Genomic DNA, 18,983 nt, shown 5'->3' on the forward strand with positions numbered 1-18,983 from the left:
AGGTTTTGAGTAGCACAGTTCAGCTGAGATCCATTTGGATGAGGACTCAGAGGCTTCCAGTCTGAGGAAACAGAATCACCTGAGGAATTGGTGAGGTGAGGTGGCTGTGGTTTGTTCTGTCTCTCTGACCTTCCAGCATTCACCCCAATAACTGGCCACAGGTTTGATTTTATTAATAAGACTCTTTAAGATTCCTGCTACATCTGGCGCCCAACGTTTGTGTTACGAATTCACGAAAAAGCCTCTTGCCTGTGGACTTGTAGGCCCCAGCTCAGGCCCAAGCTACACTCAGCTGGTTGTGGTGGCACACTGGTTGGATTTGCTGAAGAAGGCAGAGGCAAGAGGATTCCGAGTTTGAGGCCGGCCTAGGAGGCTTGGGAGAAGCTTCAGCCCGGACCAAACCACAAACTGTGGTGGGACTATGGAGGCAGAGGCTGCTGCTCTGAGTTGCTGGCTCCTTCTCATCGTGTTGGTGACTGCAGTGATGCTGCTACCTGGGACAAAAGGTTTACTGCTGCTGGTTCAGAGAATTGCCAGGACCATCATGTTACAAGAAAGCATCGGCAAAGGTCAGTTTGGAAAAGTTTGGCAAAACAAATGGTGGGGAGAAATTGCTGTGAAGATTTTCTCTTCTAGGGAAGAATGTTCATGGTTCCAAGAGACAGACATTTATCAGACTATGATTGCTCCAAACCACAGAGGAGGCACACACACAAAAAATCTGCAGTGAACCATGACCACACCTAACAGTGCCTTTGAAATCTTCAAAAAGACGACAGCACTCCATAATGATGATTCTACAAGGACTATGGTAAAGCCATTGAGCTGATTAACACTACCAAAAGATCAACTTTGGACTACAAACTGCTTAGGACAATTTCGAGATGGCTAACTGAGATGATCCAGCCTGACAGACTACTTGAACAAAGACTTGAAACAAGCCCTGCACTTTCTCATTAGGCAGCGACTGGGCAAATGATACAGGAATTGACAATTAACCCAAAAATTTTCTTTTCAGAATTCCCTAAAGATGTCTTCACCCTAGAAAGAGGAAGCAATTTTAAGAAAATGACACCCACATTGCCAAGAGATGGGATGGGAGGTTTTTGGTCATTTAATGAGTTATGACTATTGTCACTGTATATGATGGTTGGTTACAAGTTGTTAATTTTTAATGGTCAGGAAAAAAGCTGAACATGGAGATTAGATTCAGAGGTTTTGTTTAAAAAAGAAAGGAAAAAGAGAAAAGAATATAGATATGATATAGATCACTGAATCTATTTTGAGAAAAAAGATAAAGAATAATAGAATAAATGGGTAGATCACTGAATCTGGTTTTTACCAGATTTAAAAATTTTTTACATTTTTTTAAAAATTTTTATCAGATTTAAAAAATCTGATCACTGGGTAGAGAAAGAGGAAGATATAAAAATGACAAAAGATAGATTACTGAATCTATTATGAAAAGAAAAAATACTTTTATAAAGGAATTACTTGTTTTAAATAAGATAAGTAACGAAAATTTTTTGTCTGAATTTGTCAAATGTTACTGGACTCGACATTATTATATATTAATGGAGTTTTTTGTCTGAATCTGTCAAATGTTAATGGATTAGACATCGTCAATGTAATCTTGACTGTGTATATTGTATATACTTATTGGACATAATTTTTCTTGTATTAGTTATAAGCTTTTTTTAATTTTAGACATAAAAGGGGAAATGTGGTAGTATTGTGTTCCCCAAAATATTGCACACCCTAATAAACTTATCTAGAGTCAGAGACAGAACAGTCACTAGATACAAAGGCTAGAAAATGGTGGCACTCACACCTTCAATCCTAGCACTCCAGACGTAGAAATCTCTGGCCAGAGGTTTGATTTTATTAATAAGACTCTTTAAGATTCCTGCTACAATATTTATTTATGTTCGATAATTCTTTTGAAATGTTAATTTTCTGACACTCTTTATAACTTAGTGCAGCAATAAACCACCACCCAGGCAAAAAAATGTTTGTAGTTTGTCTACCAGCATTTAGATAAAGCATTTCCAAATTATCCACTGAAATTTATATCATCACTTTTACTTATTAAAAACAAACAAATACTTATTACAATATCCTATAATTGGTCAACAGTCTATCAGGCTCCACATTGCTTTTAAAATACTTTATGCATCCTTAGGAATACTGCATGTTTTTAGTTGCTTTAAGCAACTTAGCTAGTGATAAAATATTTACCCCACCACTAGTCACAATCTATCCATTCAATATAAATTTTAACCAAATCCTTTAAGTAGGCAAACACTGTAGTAATGAAATATGAAATCCAAAAGAAGAGTCTCATGTAATTTTTAGAGGTATTTGAGAGAAAAGCGTGTTTCAATTCTTCTACAGCCAGCAGGGATATGTATCCTGATGAGGACTCCACCTCAATCGATTAGCTTAATTTTGGTTGAGTGACAGAATCATACATGATGCAAATAAGACATTCTCAAAGAACATAACCAACTTGAAAGGGAGCTACTAATGGATTTTGAAATTCTAGCAAACTTGTTTAGAGTTTCCTACTGATCTTCAAGGGGCTTTCCTTGAAGATATGATATGACTACAGTGCACCCAGACAGGGGTTTCTCAAGCAAAAAAAAAAAAATGAAACAATAAAAATGCACAGGTTGCAATGCTTTAATATTGTTGGATTTACATAGTTTATATAGTTAATCTTGTGGTGTGGACAGAAATAAGATTTCAATGATTTTTTCCCATTACTACCACTGTGCTATATAAGAGTAATTGGACCTAAGTATACAGTTCTGAGTAGATTGTGAAGAAGGGGAATGCTTCAGTGCAAAGACTGATTGATTTCTAAAACTCTTTAGATAGATAGATGGTAGATAGATAGATAGATAGATAGATAGATAGATAGATAGATGATTGATAGATGATAGATGATAGACAGATATATACATAGATGATAGATACATAGATAGATAGATAGATAGATAGATAGATAGATAGATAGATAGATAGATGATAGATAGATCGATAGATGATAGATAGATGATAGATGATATATGAATAGATAGATAGAAGACAGACAGATGATAGATGATAAGTAGATAGATAGATGATTGATAGATAACAGATACATAGATACACATATAAATACATAAATACATAGACAGATATTAATCACTTTCTAACTTTAGGTTCATTAATATTGCTAGAAAACTCCCAGACTCAGGTGTATGCACAATGCTTAGTGATTTTGCTTCATATGTCCTCCCTTTCCTTAATACAGTAATGATTATTGTCAATAACAGTAAAACAAAAATAATATCTGTTTAAACCAGTTATTTTCATTTATTTATTTATTTATTTTAATTTTTATTTTTATTTTGCAATACAATTCAGTTCTACATATCAGCCAGGGATTCCCTTGTTCTCCTCCCTCTGGTCCCCCTCACCTTCCCCCCAGCCCACCCCCCATTCCCACCTCCTCCAGGGCAAAGCCTCCCTTGCGACTGAGATCAAGAACACATCAAAACAATTATCCACAATGAACAAGTAGGCTTCATTCCAGGGATGCAAGGGTGGTTCAACATACGAAAGTCCGTCAATGTAATACACCATATAAACAAACTCAAAGAAAAAAACCACGTGATCATCTCACTAGATGCAGAAAAGGCATTTGACAAAATCCAACACCCCTTCATGATAAAGGTCTTGCAGCGATCAGGAAATACAGGGAACATACCTAAACATAATAAAGGCAATTTACAGCAAGCCAACAGCCAACATCAAATTAAATGGAGAGAAACTCAAAGCAATTCCACTAAAATCAGGAATGAGGCAAGGCTGTCCCCTCTCCCCATACTTACTCAATATAGTACTTGAAGTTCTAGCCAGAGCAATAAGACAACATAAGGAGATTATGGGGATACAAATTTGAAAGGAAGAAGTCAAGCTTTCCCTGTTTGCAGATGACATGATAGTATACTTGAGCGACCCGAAAGATTCCACCAAGGAACTGATACAGCTTATAAACACCTTCAGCAACATAGCAGGATACAAGATCAACTCAAAAAAATCAGTAGCCCTCCTATATACAATGGACAAAGAAGCTGAGAAGGAAATCAGAGATACATCACCATTTACAATAGCCACAAATGCCATAAAATACCTTGGGGTAACACTAACCAAACAAGTGAAGGACCTATATGACAAGAACTTTAAGTCCTTGAAAAAAGAAATTGAAGAAGATGTCAGAAAATAGAAAGATCTCCCATGCTCATGGATAGGCAGGACTAACATAGTAAAAATGGCAATCTTACCAAAAGCAATATACAGATTCAATGCAATTCCCATCAAAATACCAACACAATTCTTCACAGACCTGGAAAGAATAATACTCAACTTCATATGGAAAAACAAAAAACCCAGGATAGCCAAAAGAATCCTGTACAATAACACAACCTCTGAAGGTATTTTCATTTTTGTTTGAGCTTTGTGCATTTGAAAAATTATGTTTAACACATGACCAAGATGAACACAAATTGTCTGAGAAAAATATTTGACTTGTTCAATTACTTTCAATAATCGAATTTCTGATTGCTTTGCAGTATTGAGTAAAAACAGTGAAGAACTGTTTCTCTTTAGTAATGATATTTTGTGTAATTGTTTCTACCAGTCTACATGTCTTGCTGGAGGAAAATTAGTAAGATGCTATTTGAGCCATCTATATCTTGAGAAAAAAGAATGTGGACACTAAATTTTAGGAAAAAAAACCTGTGCTCTTTATATACAGTAAGGTGATATTTTATTAATAGATATGTTTTCATTCTTAAGTTATATTAAAATTATTAAAGGCAAAAGGTAGCTATCACCAGTAAGATATGTGACAATGATTGTGGTAGCTTGTGTGACAAAATTCCTGATGTAATCAACTTAGAAAAAAGGATGATTTTGACTTACAGTTTCAGAGCTTTTAGCCTAGGGTCATTGGTACATTTTGATTTTGGTCTGTGCAGGACCGCACATTGTGACAAGAGTTTGTGGCACAGCAGGGTATTTCCTCACAATAGCTATAACCAAAGGAGAGACTGAAAGTGCCAGACATGTTTTAGATGATGTGAATTTCTCCATGTAGGTCACACTTCTTAAAAGATCTACTTCCTTCCATGGAGCATGAGAACTAAGCATTTAATGTGTGGCTGATTGGGGAACTATTCAGATCCCAAATTTAAGAGTGAATATAACTTCTAATTAATTTGAATTCTTGCAAGAAATTTACAACAAAATAACCCCCGTAAAGCTTGAAATCTTAACATGTACTGCATAAAACTTTGCTGTGTGTATTTTTGTCTTGTAGACTTAATTGTTTAAATTTAAGTTTTGTTCTCCAAAAGTTTAGTAGTTTTTGACACACACATAAAACAAATTCTGTGAAATAAATATGCAGCTTCAATCTCTACTTTTATGAATTTCCCACAAGGTTATATAATTTATGAAACAAAATATTTGAAAGCTGAAGATGTATATTTCAGTGATAGTGTGCTTGCCTAGAATTATGAAAACCTGTGTCCTATTTCTACAACCATAGAAAAAATGAAACTTGGAAATTTTCATATTGTAGATGTATCTATCAGGGCTAGCTCCAGAACTCTGCCTAAGGAACTTATACATTAGACTTAATTAATACAAATTAATCTGTTAAAGGATGTGCATGGATAATATGTGCTTTGATTTCCAACCTTTTAAAAATATGGTTATATTTATTAACTTTATGATTTCTTTTATTTATGTGCATATACATGAAAAAGTCATAATACTGTAGGCCTAGGGTGCAAATATTTCCCTTATTTCCTTTCAAAGCTTATAGTTTTCTAGAGAAGACCAATTTCATTGGTTTATTTTTCCCTTAAATTTCCTCAAAGGAGCAAAATTTTGAAGACAGTGTTATGTTACTCATATGAATGCTATTTGGTATAGGATAACCAATTGGTGTGCTCTTCCCTGGGGAAAATTATTTCTCCTACCCTCAGTATTCTTTGGTAAGCTGTAGTTATTTGTGTAGGCTTGTGGGCCTTCCCCCACCCACTCTAGCGTGTCTTATTATCACTGTTCAGTTCATGTTTAGACAGCCATGTTCTTGAGACTTTGTTGGTGTAGCTTCTGCAATTACGAGGGGACAGGGTCTCACGGCAAACTTACTGATTTCATGGCTCTTATAACTTTTGCACCTTCCCTTCTTCAATGCCCTCTGAGCCTTAGGTGTGGGAGCTGTTTCACAGATGCATCCTTTGAAGCTGGCACCACAACTTGTCATTTTGATTGGTAGTGGTTCTCTGTTGGAGGCTAAGAAAAGTTGACCAATAGAGCATGAGGAAATTTTACTATTTACAGCATAGATAGAATTGGAGAATATTTTATACAAATTAATATTAAAATCAAAAGCTGAAAAACAAATACTGATTTTTTTTCCACAAAGGGTGGGTAGTACTTCAGATAAATATATATATAAATTCTGTTGTTGATAGCAACATTATTGGTATTGTCATTAGGTGGAGATAATAAAAGACCTTTCTAGAATCATGGATATCACTAGATCCTTTGTCGCATATATCTCTTAGATTTTAGGGGCTGTATCTTAGCTGTATAATGTTAAGTTGCACAGAAAATGTTTTATCTTTTATCTTGTTTAGAATCCAGTATCTTAAGCGGTGAATGGTGGTAGACACCTGTAACCAATGGTGGTACACACCTATAATCCCACAATAGAGAATCTGAAAAAAAGAGGATTTTGAGTTTGACTCCAACCTAGGCTATATAGCATGCTCTAGGCCAGCCTTGGCTACAGGACAATACTCTGCTGTCCAAACAAACAAATAAACAAAATACACAAAAATTGAATTCCCAGTCTCACTGATAGTCCCAAATTTCCTTCACCACAAATTTCTTCTCTCATTTTTATTTTTAAACAAACACAGCAGCAGTGGAGAGGTGCTTCCTAGAGAAAAATGATGAGCCCTGGCAAGACACAGGCCCTCTGTGGGACACAGACTACAAATCTGAATGATTTTCTTCTAAAGTAAACCAATACTTGACCACAAACTGAATTATGAAACTGTACAGTAATTCAGCCGCAAATAAATTTCTACTGCTTACTGGGAGTGAATTGCTCAGTTAACACCCATGGGAAAACAGACAAATATGTAATGCCAGTGTTATACTAAAATAACATATTTTTCTCTCTGAAGAGATGGCACAAAGGCATACAAAACTAAATAATAATAAAAAGACAGGCATACTTAGGAAGATATCAGATGGATATGAAGAGCTGAAAACAGGCAATAGCTTTCTAAACTGTGGCCCCTACATAGCTTAAGACTTGTGGATAATTCTTTGATGGGATTGGGGCTATACTTGGTCTCTGTAGAAGAGTATTGATTTTGTGTGTGTGTGTGTATGTGTGTGTGTGTGTGTGTGTGTGTGTGTGTGTGTGTGTGTGAGAGAGAGAGAGAGAGAGAGAGAGAGAGAGAGAGAGAGAGAGAGAGAGAGGTGGGGAAAGGTATCAGAGGAAGAAACATTTCAGATTCAAGTTGAGGAACAATCTAGAATAACTAGGCTGGGTAAAACAATGTACAATATGTCTTCAGAACTTATGTCTAGAAAAGAATTGTAGAAGACAATCTACATGGGCTCAGAAGATCATCATATGCCTTCCTACAGTGACAATCAGCAAGGCCCTCAGAAAGTCTATTCATCACAATATTTTAAAATGTTAATGTTCTATATTTTATTTTATTAACATGAGTGATATTTATTTGCTTCTACTACCCCTGCTTCTAGTATATTTGGTCCTTACATGTCTATTGAAATATCAGTAAAGATGTGTGAAGTAAATAAACAAAAATGTGGAACCAAGTCCTAGAGCCTAGACAATGTGAAATGGTATGATCTAATCTTAAGAGAGGTAGCTGAGTAGCTTTTGGCTTGATCAGCATTCTAGTTTAGGAAGATCAGTCCAGTGAGGTCATGAATTGAAAGCAAGAAAGAGAGGCAAAGGATGTGGAAGACGTGTTGTAGGATACTTAGACAGCATGGAGGAGGACAAGGAGGACGTTAGAGGAAAACAGTAAGAAAAGGAGAGGAAGTTTAAAAATATAAATTAACTGCAGTTATTTTTCATGGTGTGAAAATATGGTAAAGAAGCAAAATATAACCTCAAAGTTATAAAATTTTGAAGCTATAATTGTTGTAGCCATAATAATCAGAAAAAGGAAAAGACAGCTTTTTGATACAAAATTAGGCATTTTCTAAATTAATAACAATCCCTAAACCCTGGAGACAGGAAACTCACAGAACAAGAAGCAGGATCAATATTGATAACAAACACAAAATTCTATAAAAATGTAAAATCACATGTGTGGTAATATTTTAATTGTGCTGAAATACGATTTTATTTGTATGTTAATAAAGTTTGCCTGGAGATCAGAGGTCACATAGCGAGGTCACATAGAGAGCCATAAGCAGAAGTCTGGCGGTGGTAGCACACACCTGTAATCTGATCACATGGCAGGCAAAGTCTGTGGTCAAGGACACAGCCAAGCATGATGACACAAGCCTTAATCCTAGTACCAACCATCGAGACTTGGAGGTCTGTATAGACAGACAGTGACGAGGAAGTCTTGTGGCTGGGCTTAGAGTCAATGGAAGACAGAACAGAAAAGCAATAAAAACACAAGTCGCACAGGAAGAAGCTCTCTCGTGTGGGAAACTACGGCTTGGTGGTAAACTAAAGGGCAATCAGTGGCTCTTCGCTAATTCTCTGATTTCTTTGGCTATTACCTCTGTATTTGGCTCTGTATTTCTTATTTACTAAGACTGTTTAGAATTTCGTCTACACACATGGACATATTATATCAAAGTTCAGAAAACCAGTGTAGGGCAGAAAATCATGAACTCTATTTTGTTAAATATTAGAAAAGATACAGCTAACTATTTCATATTTCTATTTGTATTAGATGTCTTTTTCCATCTTTTTACTTTCAGGGGGTATTTTATAGTCAGTAGTAAGGTGTGTTTCTTGGGAGCAAATGGATTTTTGTCATGGGCAACACTGCAAATGGAGAGACTTATTTTATTTTTAAATGTGCTGAGACTCTTTGTGAGTGTTCATTCTAAATAGGGCGTCTTTACCAATGACCTTGGTAAGGGTCTGGGGACATCACAGAAGAGGAAGGATGAGAAAGGCAAGAGCCAGAGGATGGAAACGTGTCTGTGAAGTGCTGTCTTCTGGACATGACACAGTCACTGTAGTTATCTGAACAAGATTAAGACATCCAAAGTTCCAGCACAGATAGGGAAGGCATTCCCAAGACCCCACCCCTAACAAAACAGCAGTTTAGGTGCTGGGGAGGAAGTGCAATTCTTCTTTGGGGGGATTTAGTAGTGGATGTCTAGTGGATGTGTCCAGTGTCCGGCAGATGGTTTCATAGTTATGTACAAATTGTCAGTACTATTTGCATTAAATGGATTAATGAAAAAGAAGACACAGAGTTTAGATAGGGGTGTGTTAGGAGCATCTGAGGGAAGTTGAGGAGGAGAAACAGGAAGCTGGATTTAATTATTTTTCATTGTATACATGTATGAATCCTTAAAGAATAAATGTTCGAATTTAATAAAAAAGAATATAATACATACACATAGACACATACAGAAAAATAAAATATTTAAACAGTTTTAATGTGCATTCATTTGTCTTCTGAGTATAACATTATATTATCTATCATCTATTTATCTACTAATCTATCTTCTATCTATGTATCTAAGACGACTCAATTAAGCTCTCAAATATCAGTTTTGACATAGAATGGAAGCTACCTTCTTCTGTTCTTAAGTATTTCCATGACTGCAAAGATAACTCGGGAAAGAAATTTACCAATTTTAGAAAACCATGCATACAATATAACTATTCCTAAAGAAAGCCTAAAATATACATAATTGGCTTAGTGTTTTTTCCATAAAACTTGAGGTTCAATTTTATCATCTGAAATAGGAAAATCCATGTTTCCTATTTCAAATAAAAAATTTACACAGAGAAACAGACTGTTTACTGAAATTTTTACATCTTCTTTCTAGATGACCCCAAAGATCCAGCCTCCTTGCCTTCAAAATACACCATATCTTGTCAAATAGACAGTACTTTTATCTGAGAAATATGATATGGTCCACTATTGCCAGACATGATCTTCTAGAGACGTCTCAAACCCTGCATGAGTACCCAAAGGTCTTGATAATTGCTTCTGAAGAAAACTTGCCAATTTAGGTAGAGAAAAACTTCACAAAATAGTGAATAAATATCAAATCAGATATTAAAGTAAAAATAAGAATTTGCATTATTCATATAAAAAATCATTCAAAAGATAGCTATCACAATTCTAGTAGCAAATGAATTGATTAATGGTACATATGTTTTAACAACAAAGTCAGGCCTTTAGAATACCCCACTATACTTTTGGAGGAAAATATTATTTATGAAGTCTTCAAGTAGTCACAGTTTGAGGTCCCAAGTAACATGTAACATATAAAGGTAAGTTTTGGTCCAGTTAAAAATGTAAATCCTGGGCCGGGCGGTGGTGGCGCACACCTTTAATCCCAGCACTCGGGAGGCAGAGGCAGGCGGATCTCTGTGAGTTCGAGGCCAGCCTGGGCTACCAAGTGAGTCCCAGGAAAGGCGCAAAGCTACACAGAGAAACCCTGTCTCGAAAAACCAAAAAAAAAAAAAAAAAAGTAAATCCTTTTTCATTTTAAGCAAATTACTATGAAAAATTTATTATTATAGCTCGTTATTCACAATAATATAATTTGTGTTAGTAGTTAAACTCTATCTTAATGGACAGTCATATCTCATTACTGGTAAAACTTTAGAATTAATGGAAATGTGATGCAATCTTTATACATGCAAAATTAGTCCTAGGGTTGTAAAAGTAGCAACTAAAAATATGAATTGTAGAATTAATGTCATTAATATAAAATGTATTTTTCTATGTTTTATAAATACATCAAGAATTCTATTAATGAGGAAATTTCTCCAAGTATGATTTGTGATACCTCTCAAGTATGCGAGGAGGAGAGTAATCTTGCTTCTACAGAGTAAATAAAAAAGGTGGAAAACTACACTGGAGAAAATAAATGAACATAAATTTAATAAATTCTTTCATAACTTTATCTCTAGATCTTAAAATGAAACTATCTTAATTTAATTCCAATTCAAACTCTTGAGTATAAAATTAAATTAACTTACTCTTTGATAATGGGAACAGTTAAACAAAACCTTACATATTTTCTGGATTTCTGCTAAAAATAGATATCACAGATGTACAAAGTATAAAATGAAAACTTCCTCACTAGAACTGTATTTTTTTGTTAAAATATGGCTTCAAAAATATTTCCAAGAGAAAGAAAGTTATTCAGAAAATTCAACAAGGGAGAGAACAACACACCAGTCAATACAAAGAATTATAGAAGTAGAAGAAACAGATCATAAATATTAAGGTCTACAGGGACTCAGTAGAGGAGGGTAAAATGTGCCAGGTGTGTGAGCAATCCTGAACACAACTCCATGAAAGGGAACTTCTCTTCAGCTTCAGCTAACTACATCATACTAAAAGGTGGGACACACAGATGTGCCCAGTGCCCTCTTGTGGTTCATTGTTTATCTTTGTAAAAATCTCTTTATGTTTTCAAAATAATCTATGAGTAATAAATAGTCTATAGACTAAGCAAAATACATCCTCCAGCTGCACATTTTAAGAGCCTGGTGGTTAAACACCTTTAATTCCCATGATTCATTAGCTCATATACCTCAAACTCCTAAAACAAACCTAGGGTGAGTATTGTTTGTATTATCTTCATTAGTTAATTTAAAGTCATGTGTAAAATCATCTTTCTTTAGCTAATATTCATTTCACCCTAACTATTAATATAACAAACTATTACTTCATATATTCTTTATTTAATTTTTACTTCCATTTGTAATTACTGTTATTTGACTCTCTTTCAGAACTACCATGCCACTAAAGCAAATTCTCTGATTGAAGACAGGATTGTAACAGAGTTCTGAAACAGTGCTCAGAAAGTCATTTGATTTCTGTGACTAACATTATTACCATAATGCCGATGCTAGCTGACAAATTTGTAGAAATTATTGGCATCAAATTTTCTAGATTATAATAATTTTACCTGTTTACCAGTCTGCTTGTAGCAATTCCTAATTTTAATGTTTTCTTAAAAGGTTTACCTTACTACTATAATAAGATAAATATTTCATGTTTTATTAAATCACCATATGGTCTATATGATATTATTCATATTTTATTATGTTCATATATTGATGATCTTGGAGATTGATTAACTCTCTTTATAGTAAAAAATTTGTCTTTCAGTTTGTGTGCCTATTAATTAGTGTCTACATTAGTTGACAGCATGGTTACTTTGCAAAATGCCCTACCTCCTACTTTATACTTAGATTTTTCACATGTATATTCTATGAGCTGAAGCCATGGGAAATGAGTTTATTAGAATTATGCCTGAAATAGAGTATGTTCTCAAATAGAGCTAGCATGTTTTTTACATGTGAGTCCTTGTTTCAATAGAAATGATGGGTTTTTGAGGAAAAATGACTAATTTTTTATAGTGTATAAGATGTGTACCTCTACCTTCCCTATATTAACCGTATATTATATTCCCTATATTAACCATATTTCAGGGTAGGCCCCATGACCAGAAGTAGATGGCCAACACAAAATGGATTCAATGGTAGTTTTGTAGATTTTATGCCTCATATTGCTTTACTTGGACACTTTTGTATTATTGATGCTTTGTTTGTCTATTATGGTTTAGTGATTTGAAAGAAAATAGCTTCCATAGGTCCATAAGGATTGGCACTATTAGGAAGTGTGGTCTTATGGGAGTAGGTGTGGCCTTGGTGGAGGAGGTGTATCACTGCTCATGAGCTTTGAGGTCTCAGATGCTCAAGCTATCCAGTGTGGTAGTCCCTTTTTGCTGCCTGCAGATCCAGATGTAGAATTCTCAGCTCATTCTCTAGCACCACGTCTGCCTGCATGTCAACATGCTTCCTGCTTTGATGATAATGGTCTAACACTAAAACTGTAAGCCACCCCAATTAAATGTTTTCCTTTATCAGAGTTGCCATGATCATGGTAGCTCTTCACAGCAATAGAAACCTTAACTAAGACATTTGGTTTTTAATTTAGTGTATTTGTTGTGTTTTATGTTTTCTTGTGGGTCTTTTTATTCTTTTAGGGGGGTGGTTTTATTTTTTTGTTTATATATTTGTTTTCTTAAGAAAAAGATAAAAGAACTTAAGGGTATGAAATTTAGTGGGTGGGAAGGTACGGGACATCTAGGAGGAGTTGGAGAAAGCAAAATATGTGATCAGAATATACTGTATAATTTTTTTTTTTTTTTTTTTTTTTTGGTTTTCCAAGGGAGGGTTTCTCTGTGTAGCTTTGGAGCCTGTCTTGGAACTCCCTCTGTAGACCAGGCTGACCTGGAACTCACAGAGATCCTCCTGCCAAGTGCTGGTATTAAAGGTGTGAGCCACCATCGCCCAGCTACTATATAATTTTTTGCTATAAAAATGTCTAATATATATTAAAATTGTTTTAACATATTCTTTTGGCAAAAAATGAATTATATGTTAAATTACAATGAACAAACATGGGAATAAAAAGAAACTTTTTCAAAGAATACACAAAAATTTTAAAACTACATTTTAAAAACATGAGAAGGAAGTGAACTTGAAGAAATAAGTATATGTAAGATGGATTTAATAATAATAATAATAATAATAATTGTGTATATTCAATAATTAAAGAATATGCAGAAGTAGAACTCCAGTTACAAAATATTGTTTGAATTGTAGCAAATCCATGAAGTAACAACAAATGTCTAATATCAATGCTATACTAATGATTTGTTAAATGGGCACTATTCCAAATACCTAACATAGACTATCTGCTCTAGTCTTCAAAAAACCATGTGATATATTTATCTACAATGTAATGGTAAAGGAAGTAAGGTTTGAATGTATTTCTTAATATGTTCAGATTTAAGTTACTTGATGGTAGGAATGGAGTTAAAATCCATAAAACCCAATTCCAGAGCCACATGCTGAACTAGAATTCCTTCTGACCTATCCAAACATCCAGGTTGTTTTCCTTGTAGTGTACACATCTCTGTAACTAGAATTTTCCTGCCTGGCCCACAGTCAGGACAAATCTCTGACACCCGCCAGTCCCACAGCCAGTCAGACCTGACCAAGTAAACACAGAGACTTATATTGGTTACAAACTGTATGGCTGTGGCAGGCTTCTTGCTAACTGTTCTTATATCTTAAATTAATCCATTTCCATTAATCTATACCTTGCCACATGGCTGTGGCTTACCGGCAACTTCACATGCTATTTCTCATCATGGCGGCTGGCAACGTCTCTCTGACTCAGCTTTCCACTTCCCAGCTCTATTCTCCTCCTTGTCCCGCCTATACTTCCTGCCTGGCCACGGGCCAATCAGTGATTTATTTATTGACCAATCAGCAACACATTTGACATACAGACCATCCCACAGCACTTCCCCTTTTCTTTTCTTAAAAAGGAAGGTTTTAACCTTTACACATCTCCAAAGTCAGATTGGTATATTTGGGAATTTGGGCGTAGCTTCTCTTACTACTTCCTGCTGGAGGGGGGCGCTGTATCTTATGGGGACACAAAGAATATTTTAGGATTATGGAGTAGTCCATGAGGGTATATCGTCTGAGCCAGTTGCCTTGAAACGGTTCTGGATGTTGGATCATCTGGGCCATGGTGTCATCGGAGACCTTTCAGGTGGTCTTGGCTGGTCAAACCTGATGTATCTTAATCTGGAACAAATCCATAGCCTCTGGCTTTCTGTGGGAACAAAAGCAGAGCCTCCTTTCCAAAGCAACATATCCTTACATACAAATTTTGAAGTCAAGGTACCTTTAAAATTTACATTTTGGCATAACTGAACAGCTTTTACAATCAAATGTTTTTCTTCAGGTACGAATATCAAAGACAACATAATCCAGATTCTCTGTGTGATAGCCATTTCTACGTGCCTTATTACCTTTATTGTTTCTTTAAAGACTTTACTTTTAAAAACTATTTGTTTATATAACTGTATATATTTCTTTTTATCTCTTTTTGAAGCCTACGTACATTTTTATACACATTGGAAGCCGGGCGGTGGTGGCGCACGCCTTTAATCCCAGCACTCGGGAGGCAGAGCCAGGCGGATCTCTGTGAGTTCGAGGCCAGCCTGGTCTCCAAAGCGAGTACCAGGAAAGGCGCAAAGCTACACAGAGAAACCCTGTCTCGGAAAACCAAAAAAAAAAAAAAAAAAAAAAAAAAAAAAAAAAAAAAAAAAAAAACATTTTTATACACATTGGAAACTATTTCATCTGAATCAGTCTTATTGTGAACCTGTTGCTTTAAGCTGCAGCAGCTGTGGCTGCTGGCTCCACCCACCTCAGCTTCCCAACATGGCGTGGTACTTTACCACCAGCTCTGGGAGCTATCGTGGGTCTATGCTTTTATCCAAGCAGCGTGTACCCCAGAAACCTCTTTTTTTGTTTTGTACTAGCAAAGGCTAAATGCACAATGTAGCTTAATGTGCCACTTGCAGAGGCCTCATTCCCGCCATACTGCAGGTCAAGCGTGCCAGTAGCTCAAACTGGCAGCTGCCGCTCATTTGAGAGAGACAATTAGGAAGCTGTTTTTAGCTCCGTTTTAGAATCTTTTTTCTCAGGTTTTAGGTGGAAACTCTTGCCACCACGTTGGACGCCATTTGTAGCTTGAGTTTTCCTGCCTGGCCCACAGTCAGGACAAATCTCTCTCACCCGCCAGCCCCACAGCCGCTCAAACCCGACCAAATAAACACAGAGACTTATATTGGTTACAAACTGTATGGCTGTGGCAGGCTTCTTGCTAACTGTTCTTATATCTTAAATTAATCCATTTCCATTAATCTATACCTTGCCACATGGCTGTGGCTTACCGGCAACTTCACATGCTGTTTCTCATCATGGCGGCTGGCAACGTCTCTCTGACTCAGCTTTCCACTTCCCAGCTCTATTCTCCTCCTTGTCCCGCCTATACTTCCTGCCTGGCCACGGGCCAATCAGTGATTTATTTATTGACCAATCAGCAACACATTTGACATACAGACCATCCCACAGCACATCTCCATATTCAGTGTTTTATAATTAACCATAGGGATCAGAAAAAAAATTAACCATTTCTCTTTGCAATAGATGGAGACCAGTCAAAATGGATATATCTACAAGACAACTCCCACACCTAAGACTAAAGCAACATTGTAGATGAAGGGACAAAAATAAATCATAAGAGAGAGAGGTGTGGCAAGTTTGCTGTGAGATTGTATATTCTAGTAATGGCAAAAGCTACACACAGAAAGCGTCACCAATGCAACTTCAGAAACAAGAGCTGAAAAAGAAAAACAACCGTAGACAGGCTAATGTGGGCTGGGAAGAGCCCAGGAGGTCTCAGCCCTACACAAAGAACTACAGGTAACTAAGAGATGTTGAAAGTGAGAGAAATAGTTTTCCCAAGAGAAGAGCTCACTAATTGGTGGTCCAGTACCTAATGGCCAGTCCTGAAAAAAAAATATATATAAAATATATATATTTATATATATATATTTATATATATATTTATATATATATTTATATATATATATTTATATATATTTTTTTATTTATATATATATATATATAACTAATGTTATCCAGACTGGGCAGGAAATATATATGTAATGTATTATACATACAAATATATTTATATATACATATTTTATACAAATATATAACATTTAGTGTTATGTGCATATCTGCATGTACATACATTCATGTAACAACAATTAATACAAAAGAGACTACGGTTTTGGAAGAAAGCAAGGAGGGGTATATGGGAGAGTTGAGTTAGAGATAAATAGGAGAAATGATGTAATGTCAAAATAAAGGACATGTATTTTTTTAAATAAATTAAATATTAAGAAAAGAAGAGAATATGAACTTATGCTTTGTGTACAAGCAACACTAAGGCATCTGGAGAAACAAGCCAATGCCTGCTCAGTGAGGTCAGACGAGTCACAGCTTCCTGAGCATACGCTTACTTTATTGTCTATTACTTCATTAAAAATATTTGCAACTAACAAAATTATAGGATATGCAGCACATACTTATGGTGATATTTTATTTGTACTGAAATGTGATTTTAATTGTATGTTAATAAATAAAGTTGTCCGGGGGTCAGAGCTATTAGAGCCATAGCAAAAGCTGGGTGGTGGTGGTGGTGGTGCACGCCTTTAATCCCAGAACTTGGTGGGCAAAGCTAGGTAGATCTCTGTGTGTTCAAGGATGCAGCCAGCATTGGAGACACACGCCTTTAATTTCAATACCAACCATAGAAGACCTGGAGGTCTGTACAGAAAGGCAGTGACCAAGCAGTCATGTGGTTGGGTTTACAACCAATGAGAAGGCAGAACAGAAAGTCTATATAAAGATAAACACACAGGAAGTAGGTCTCTCTTGGCTGAAGAGGATAGCTGCAGGAGTGAAGGGTAAGGCTTAGTTCTGACCTCTGACTTTCATCTTTGCATTGACTCTGTATTTCTTATTTAATAAGATGGTTACATCTACACATACTCTTTACTACAATATGTTGAGACACATTAGTTGTAGTTCTAACTCTAATGAAGTCAGTGGGAAAGTTAAGCAACCCACACTTTTTCAGTGGTAAGCAAATTGGAATTTTCAGAGCTTGTAAAAGGTCAATGCCCAATAAACTGAGCTAGTCTCCAACAATTAGGAAACTATCTATAAGATAGGGTACTTTTGTAGTAGAAGAAGTTAAGGGCCAGAACAGCTAATTAGAAGTAAAGATGGATATCGACTAGGGAAACATATGATAATAATATACATGGACTTCAACCTGTGAGATCAGAGCATTGTTGGGAAAAAATGTTTCTATCAGGAAATGGCTGCTTGTTGTCATACTATGTGACAGATATCTTTTCACACATGTACTCTTGACACACAGTGAGAGTGTTTTTTCCTACTTAGAGATTAACACAGTCTTGCTGGGGTTTCTAAGGAGCTGAACAACGTGCTTGACACCATCAATGAGTATACTAAAACCAATGTAGCTGAAAAACCTGTACATAATTATGCATATACAAAGAATCTACCTTTTTAAATCTCTAGATATGCCTCCTGGCTTCATCAGCTGCAAGAGATATTTAAATCATATGAATCATGTCCAAAATTACCGTCACTGTCCTAGGAAACCAGAGAAGGAGATATTGTTGAAAGTGCTTTTTCTGCATGTAGGAGTCACATTTAGTTTTGCAAATATCTACCACAGATAAGTATTACACTTCAGAAGAAAAATTGCCTGGAGCTCACATGCAGCAAAATAGTCATCATGAATTTAAAAACATCTCTAGGATTCTACTCCCCCTTCTCCTGCTTTTTTTTTTTTTTAGCATTCTTAGACTTTCACGGATCATAACCTTTTTCATGTGTTGAACTAAGAATTTAAAAGAAACTGTCTTACTAGTTTTGCAAAGCTTTAAGTAGGCTCAATTTAATTTGATGAAGTAGGCAAAGGTAGCTACATCAGCAGATATTATACGGTTCATTACATTACCTTAGCTAGAAATAGGATTGTTTTATGGGTATGGCCTCTCAGCTGTAAGAGCATATACTACTGTGTCTGCTAATGCTTAAGTGTGACACTTGGGTATAGTTTTTATGGAGCCCTAAGTGAAGGAGTTTATGTTTTATTTCATTTCATCTGAAATGATATAGGTGTTTACACACCTACATATGAAACATCTACACTATGCTAACGTAAGTG

General features: G+C 35.7%; 1 protein-coding gene across 3 annotated transcripts in view; it reads right to left on the reverse strand.

Moving 5' to 3' along the window:
• Gpc5 (glypican 5) overlaps positions 1-18,983 on the reverse strand; it is a 1,304,512-nt gene that overhangs the window by 426,553 nt on the left and 858,976 nt on the right. The window contains exon 8 of one of the 3 annotated variants that reach the window (XM_052732495.1): positions 6,211-6,354. The exons of the other annotated variants lie outside the window; for them this stretch is intronic. Coding sequence (XP_052588455.1) covers positions 6,211-6,354 — 144 coding nt within the window. The remainder of the gene's footprint in view (positions 1-6,210; positions 6,355-18,983) is intronic. 3 annotated transcript variants of the gene reach the window in all.

The sequence above is a fragment of the Peromyscus californicus genome, unplaced genomic scaffold, assembly GCF_007827085.1.
Source record: "Peromyscus californicus insignis strain IS unplaced genomic scaffold, ASM782708v3 Scaffold_12__1_contigs__length_115047231, whole genome shotgun sequence".
NCBI lineage: Eukaryota > Metazoa > Chordata > Mammalia > Rodentia > Cricetidae > Peromyscus > Peromyscus californicus.